General features: G+C 36.5%; 1 protein-coding gene across 1 annotated transcript; it reads right to left on the bottom strand.

Moving 5' to 3' along the window:
* Nucleotides 1–405: 405 nt before the first annotated feature.
* LOC133796107 (uncharacterized) lies at nucleotides 406–1,971 on the bottom strand. The gene has a single exon (XM_062233588.1). The coding sequence runs from the start codon at nucleotides 1,969–1,971 to the stop codon at nucleotides 406–408; it is 1,566 nt and encodes a 521-aa protein (XP_062089572.1).
* Nucleotides 1,972–7,977: the final 6,006 nt, after the last annotated feature.

Genomic DNA, 7,977 nt, shown 5'->3' with positions numbered 1-7,977 from the left:
TCTAAATTAAAGTTTAGCCAAAAAAGGATTTTACAATCTCCCCCTTTGGCAACTTGATAGACAAGAATATTTTAAGAGTTTATTTTAAAAAAAATCCTGCAAGACAAGACAAGTTAGAGCAAATAGCAAAATAGCAATGGAATTTTGCTCCCCCTGCGAAAATTATCACAAATGTAACAAAGATCAAAAAATAATAGCATGACTCCATAGCATGACTCCCCCTGCGAAAAGCAATTTCAAATGTAACTCAAAAACAGTATAAACTGATCAAAATAAACCATAATTACTCCCCCTTGTTGTCTAGCAAGAAGCCAAAGGAGTAACCCAAAAACAAAAAGACACTAAGAAAGCATTCTTTTACAATTTATTAAAACAAAGTAAAAAGCAAAATAAAACTAAATGGACTCAGTGGGAAGGACCGGCTGCAAAGTGAGACACCATGGTTGGGAGAGAACTCTTGAGGCTGATCACTTCTGTTTGAACAGATTCCAGGGTGGCCTTGACACCAGCGAGTTCAACAGCAACAGAATCAGCATCGCCAGCCTTGAGAGCAATCCCTTTAGTTGCTTTAACAGATGATGGTTCCTTTTTGAGTTTGTAGTCTGCTCCGGCACTAGGAGGAGTCAAGATCTCATATTCCAAGGGAAGAGGCTTTTGAGAATCAAGCAACTTGTAAATCAAATGGGGAAACACCAAATATTGACCTTTCTTTTTGGCATTCCCTAAGGCAGTGATCTGGTCAAAAATGAGAGAGGCAAGATCAACACCGAGACCAGTTCCAACTTTGTACAGAAAGAAGGCCGTGTCAAAGGTAATGGTGGAGGTATGAGTAGTGGGAATCCAGTTGGAGGTGGCAAATTTGTGAAGCACAGCATAGTAATGAGTAAGATCTATTACTTTGAGGACTGAGTGAGGTTCCCACACCATATTTTGTCCTACCAACTCCGAAAGGACCTTATCTTTGTTAAACTCCACAGCAATATTATCAACAGAAAGAGGCAAATTAAGAACCTTGGTAATTTCAGTAGCATTGAACAAATACCAATTCCCTCGGACATAAACTTGACCAAACATAAAAGACTTCCTATCAAACAGATCATCATTGATATTGGCATAGAATTCTTGTACAACTCTAGGAACAAAACCATCCAGCCCGGTTAAAGAACCTAACCACCCTCGATCCTCAATATTTTTGATGACCCCAAAGACCCTATGAGCCGAGAATGAAAAAATTTTCTCACAGATAAAATCACGATGCACATAATGCTTCATATTTTTCTCATTGTCATTGAAACAAAAATTCAGAGAGTGGGCCTTAAAGGAAGAACCTGGAGATACTTTGGGACCCAAAGGAGACTTTGTGCGAATCTCAGGAATTTTCATTGGTTTCTTGCCCTTTGGTGAAACAGGGGGGTCCTCTGATGGGTCAGATTCATCTTCTGAGTCAACATTGTCTTCAAGAGAGGGGTCGTCTTCAAGTGGATCTTCGTCAGAGGGCACACAATCTGAAGAAGGGTCAGTTTCAGAAGAAGAACAAGGTGGAGGAATTTTCTTTACCTTTGACCTAAACTTGGAACGAGGAGTGGTACCAACAGGAGATGAAACCTTCGGCGTAGAATCAGTCCCTTTGGAACGAGGAGATTTTCGAGAAGAAGAGACCTGGAACCAACCCTTGCTTTTCTTCTTGGGTGCAAGCACGTCAGGTGACTCTGAGGAATCAGAATGGGCTTTGGCAGAATCAAGACCATGATCAGAGACATCCTCTGATGGAGAAGCTCGGTCTCTTTTGGAAGATCCTGGTACAGAGGCGAGCGGAGCCGCCGAAGAAGGAGGTTCAGTCAGAACTTTGGGGGCTTCAAGGTCCGGAATGACCACGGCTTTGCTCGTGGTGATGGAATCATCAATGTGGATGGGATGAGACAAGGTATTCTTCCGAGATTTCTTCTTAGTGAGGGATGGAGATGCACTCATCGATGGAATCATCAATGTGGATGGGATGGAGCTTTCTTCTTAGTGGTGATGGAATCATCAATGTGGATGGGATGAGACAAGGTATTCTTCCGAGCTTTCTTCTTAGTGAGGGATGGAGATGCACTCATCGAACCAGCCGCTGACTTGACAGACCGAGACCCACTGCCTCTGGTTCTCACCATTGTTGCACGAGAATGAGAGAAAAACTGCCAAGGAAAATACACAGAACCAAAAAGGAGAAGAAAGGAGACAGTTGAAGAAATGGGCCCAAGGAAATCCGAATATAAAGACAGAAAAAGATAGGGATTTGATCTTTAATTCCATTATTTGACAATTAAAAAGGATAAACACTTTTAGGAAAGTACCACCAAATATCTCAATAATAACTGCCAACAACAGTGCACGACACAAATTGGGAAACAAGCCAAAAATGGAAACTTTTGATCTTTTTTTAAAAAAAAAATAAGAGATAAGGACAAAAATAATTAAGATACAACTTACCCTTTTTGACACATGCAGATTTTATTTCCCTCAAAAAGAAATATTATTTATATATATATATTTTAATTATTTTAAGAAGACAAACCTAATGTACCAAAAAAATGAAAATATCCCATTTTGATTAGTGCCCAATGTCTTCGTGCCCTTGCATGAGGAAAAAGAAACAATCATTATATCAAAACACATCTTTACTATAAGGTTTAGAAAATATATTTAATATAAATCATGCTTTTATTTTTCAAAATAAAATATCACAAAACATTTATTCCAATCACAAAAAAAAAAATATTTCACTCAGATCAATCAGTGTGTATGAGACTTACATATGTTGCCCAACAGTATATCTCAAGCATTTGTGTGTGATTGTGAAAGCAGAGATCATTGCCCTGTATGGAAATTTTTAGCCTTTTTCAGGGACATTGCCCTATGTGGCAATTGTTAGCCTTTTTCTCAATGAGTAACCAAATTAGATGCTTTCACACTACACTGAAGGCTTGATTTTAACAGTGGTAGAGTATCTTCTACATAATTGTTAGTTACATAGTTCCAACTTACTCAAAGTTTAAGCAATTTACACAACAGTGTAGGTAGCTCTATTCTAAGATGGAGCTTTGAAATACTTTTGAGGAACAAAAGCTCACACACAAAAAACACAGATTGACTTGAAGAAATATTAATTGGAGGGACTATTTGTTTTTTTTTAATTTTATTTTGAAGAAAAATAGCATGAATGATATTAACTATAATTTCTAACCCAAAGTAAAAATATATTTTGACATAATGATTGGAACTTTTTCGAAGAGCAAGGACAAAGAGACATCACGCAACTTTTACAAAAACAGGGATAAGGTACAACACAAAACAAATTAATTGGGACAAACCCCCAAGGACTTCCTGAGGGAATCAAACCGGACTGTATCAAGGGCTTTTGTAAAAATATCTGCAATCTGTTTGTCAGTCTCAATATATTCTAAGATCAAAGTTTTATTTTCAACAAGTTCCCTAATAAAATGATGACGAATGTCAATGTGTTTAGTGCGAGAGTGTTGGACAGGATTTTTTGAGATATTAATAGCACTAGTGTTATCACAAAAAATAGTCAAAGTTTTAAGATCAAACCCATAATCTGTCATCATTTGTTTCATCCATAATAATTACGTACAGCAGCTTCCTGCAGCAATGTATTCGGCCTCAGCAGTAGACAGTGAGATAGAATTTTGTTTCTTGCTATGCCAAGAAACCAGATTGTTTCCCAGATAAACGCATCCCCCACTTGTACTTTTTCGGTCATCTGCATTGCCTGCCCAATCAGCATCACTAAAGCAAACAAGATTAGAGTTTGTTTCCTTTGAGTACCAAATTCCATATTCCTGAGTGCCATTTACATAACGGATGATTCGCTTTACAGCTGTCACATGTGATTCCATAGGATCTCCTTGATATCGAGCACATACCCCCACACTGTAGCTTATATCAGGACAACTGGTTGTGAGATACAGAAGACTTCCAATCATGCTTCGGTACAAGGTTGGATCAACCTTAACACCATTTTCATCCTTGGTTAATTTGACTGTGGTTCCCATTGGTGTTTTGGCGTGTTTGGCAGACTCCATCCCAAATTTCTTGACCAGATTTTTTGCATACTTACTTTGAGAGATGAAAGTTCCATTTTCTGACTGTTTGACTTGCAAACCTAGAAAATAGGTTAACTCACCTACCATACTCATTTCAAACTCATTCGTCATTTGTTTGACAAATTCCTGCACTAAAGTGTTAGAAGTAGAGCCAAAAACAATATCATCAACATAGATTTGAGCAATGACAATATCAGAATCAACACTTTTGATGAAAAGAGTTTTATCTACTCCTCCTCTTTTATACCCATTTGAAACAAGGAATTGAGTCAGTCTTTCATACCAAGCTCTAGGAGCCTGTTTCAGACCATAGAGAGCCTTTTTAAGTTGAAAAACATGATTAGGATTATGTGGATCTTCAAATCCTTTTGGTTGTTCAACAAATGCTTCCTCATTCAAATTTCCATTTAAAAATGCAGATTTAACATCCATTTGAAAAAGTTTGAATCCAACAACACAGGCAACAGCCAATAGCAATCTTATTGACTCAAGTCTTGCGACAGGGGCAAAAGTTTCATCAAAATCAACTCCTTCAATTTGAGTATACCCCTGAGCAACTAACCTAGCTTTATTTCTTATTATTGTACCAAATTCATCAGTTTTGTTTTTGAAAATCCATTTGGTGCCAATAACATTTGTATGATTTGGTCTAGGAACAAGAGTCCATACCTCATTTCTTGTGAATTGTTCCAATTCTTCTTGCATTGCTTTTATCCATGACTCATCATTCAGGGCTTCTTTCACATTTTTTGGTTCAAAGCTGGATGTAAAGCAAACGAATTGAACCAAATTCACATACCTTTTTCTCGTTACCATGCTTTCTTCAATATCACCAAGAATGAGATCTGAAGGATGATTCTTTTTTATTCTGGCAGAGGGTTCTCTCTGTATTGAATCTGTGATGATTTCTGGCCTTTCCTTTGTTGATCGATCGGACGATGTTGGAACAGATTCAGCTTCTGTTGTGACAGATTCGGTATGAGAGGGCACAACATCATCTTTTTTCACCGTGGGAGATTCTGACTGAGAGGTTTCTGCAATTAACCTATCAATTTCTTCTTCATTGGAATATTCAGAGAAATCTTTTAAATCATCAACAACAACGTTGGACGATTCCATTATAGTTTGAGTTCTCATGTTAAAAACACGATAAGCTCTACTATTCATAGAATATCCAAGAAACACTCCTATATCACTTTTTGAATCAAATTTTCCAATATTCTCACGATCTCTGAGAATATAGCATATGCATCCGAAAACATGAAAATAACTTACATTGGGCTTTTTACCTTTCCAAATTTCGTAGGGAGTTTTGAAAGTACCTGGCCTAAGAAAAACTCGATTGATTGTGTAGCAAGCAGTAAATATTGCTTCTGCCCACAATCGTTTGGAGAGTTTTTTACTGTTTAGCATTACTCTAGCCATCTCCTACAAGGTTCTATTTTTTCTCTCAACAACCCCATTTTGTTCTGGAGTCTTGGGAGATGAGAACTCATGAGAGATTCCTAGAGATTTACAGAAATCATCATAAACAGTATTCTCAAATTCTTTACCATGATCACTTCTAATTCTCACAATCTTGCCTATATTGCAATCTTTTTCAACTCTCAATTTAATGCACAGATTTTTGAAGGCATCAAACGTGTATGATTTTTCCCTTAAGAAGTCAACCCAAGTAAAACGAGAAAAATCATCAACACACACAAAGATATACCTTTTTCCATTGATACTTTCAACTTGAATGGGACCCATAAGATCCATGTGCAAAAGTTCAAGAACTTTTGAAGTATTGATTCCCGTGACAGTTGTGTGGGAGTTTTTTAATTGTTTCCCCAACTGACATGGTTCACATTTACCTGCAGATTCTCTACCCAACTTGGGTAAACCACGAACTAATCCTGCACTTGCAATTTTTTTCAAATTTTTGAAATTTATATGACCCAATTTTTCATGCCATAAATCAGTGGTATTACTTATGGCCGAGTGACATGTGAGAGATGGCGAAAGAGTATAGCAATTATCAATGGATCTATATCCTTTCAATATACTCACGCCATTTTTATCAACAACATTGCAATCATCACGAGAAAAATTTACTGTGAAGCCCTGATCACAAATCTGACTTATACTAATTAAATTAGCCTTAAGTCCTTCAACAAGTAAAACATTTCTCAATTTTGGTAAACCATCAAGACTCAGAGTACCTTTTCCAAGAATATTACCTGACATACCATCACCAAATGTTACTCCACCACATTTCATAGATTTGAAATTGGTGAGTATATTTGCATCACCTGTCATATGTCTAGAGCATCCACTATCAAAATACCAAGAATTAGAAGCACGGGATTTATGACAAGTAAAAGCAGCAAGACAAGTTTTTCTTTCTTTTTCAACCCAAACATATTTTGAAGGTTTTCTCACAACATGTTTTGTTTTACTATAATGATTTAAATAATTGTTTTTGAAAACATTCATCATAGTAAAACATCTGGGCCGGATGTGACCTTTCACTCCACAGAAATGACATATTGGAATGAACCGATTGATCTGTTTAACAGATGAGGAAACAGATTTGCTTTTTGTCGAATCAACTGTGTGAGATGTACCTGCAGAAAGGTTAGTGGATGCAACAGAATGTATTCCAGATTTCACAAAAATGGTTTTTCCTTTTGATTTAAAACCATCCGATCCCAATCCATAAAAGTTACCAGCTTTTTGACCTGCATCAATAACATCATCCAAAATCCTGGAATTTGGATTAAGCATTTTAACACCTTTAATCATGTGATTAATTTCATTTGCCAATCGCTTAATTTCACAATCTTTTGCAATAATTTTTTCTTCAAGATTCTTCACAGTGTTTACAAGATCATCATTCTTTTCCTGTAAGAATTTATTATTGCTTGCTATTAAGCGATTATCAGAACAAACCCTTAACCATTGATCATACATATCTTTGTATGATTCTTTCAGAGAATCTTCGTCTAGATCAGACTCACTAGATTCACAATCAGAATTATCTTCCTGAACAGCATTGTTTAGACAAACAACCCTTTTATTATCCTGCAAATTTAGTGTTAATGCAGAAACAACAGAGGTTAAGGCAAGATTCACGTTATCTTCCTCATCACTACTTTCAGAGTCCTGATCACTCCAAGTAGCTGCCATTACCTTTTTGTTTTTCTTCAGTGTGTTAGCACACTCAGATTGAATGTGACCAAATCCTTCACATTCCCTGCATTGCACGCCTCTTTTATTATTTTCAAAAGGTCTAGAAAATTGATTACCTTTGGAAGATTTGAACGAGGATTTTTTGTTACCAATCTTTTTCATGTATTTTTGAAAATTTTTGGTCAACAAAGCCATTTCGTCTTCACCATCATTTTCTTCAGAATCTTTTTTTGAAGATTTGAGAGCAACTGATTTTTCTTTGGGAGCACTTGGATTTTCCTTTTGGCGAATTTGTTGATTGAGTTCAAATGTTCGCAATGAACCCATCAATTCCTCTACTTTCATTGTGTCGAGATCTTTGGCTTCTTCAATTGCTGTGAGCTTTGTTTGAAACCTGTCAGGAAGCACTCTAACAATTTTTCGAACTAACACATTATTTTCCAATTTTTCTCCCAAAGCAAAATATTCATTAGCTATATCAGACAATTTTTCATAAAATTCTGTGAGAGACTCAGTCTCTGTCATTCTAAGATTTTCAAATGTAGTAGTTAACATAACAAGCCTAGAACGTTTTACATCAGCAGTTCCTTCAAATTGAGTTTGAAGGATTTCCCAAGCTTCTTTGGCAGATTCACATGAAGATATTAATTTTATGTAACCTTCACCAACCCCATTAAAGATAGCATGCAAGGCTTTG

Source organism: Humulus lupulus, chromosome 8, assembly GCF_963169125.1.
Source record: "Humulus lupulus chromosome 8, drHumLupu1.1, whole genome shotgun sequence".
NCBI lineage: Eukaryota > Viridiplantae > Streptophyta > Magnoliopsida > Rosales > Cannabaceae > Humulus > Humulus lupulus.
Note: the sequence above shows the minus strand (reverse complement) of the source record. Positions and strands in the feature narration are given on the sequence as shown.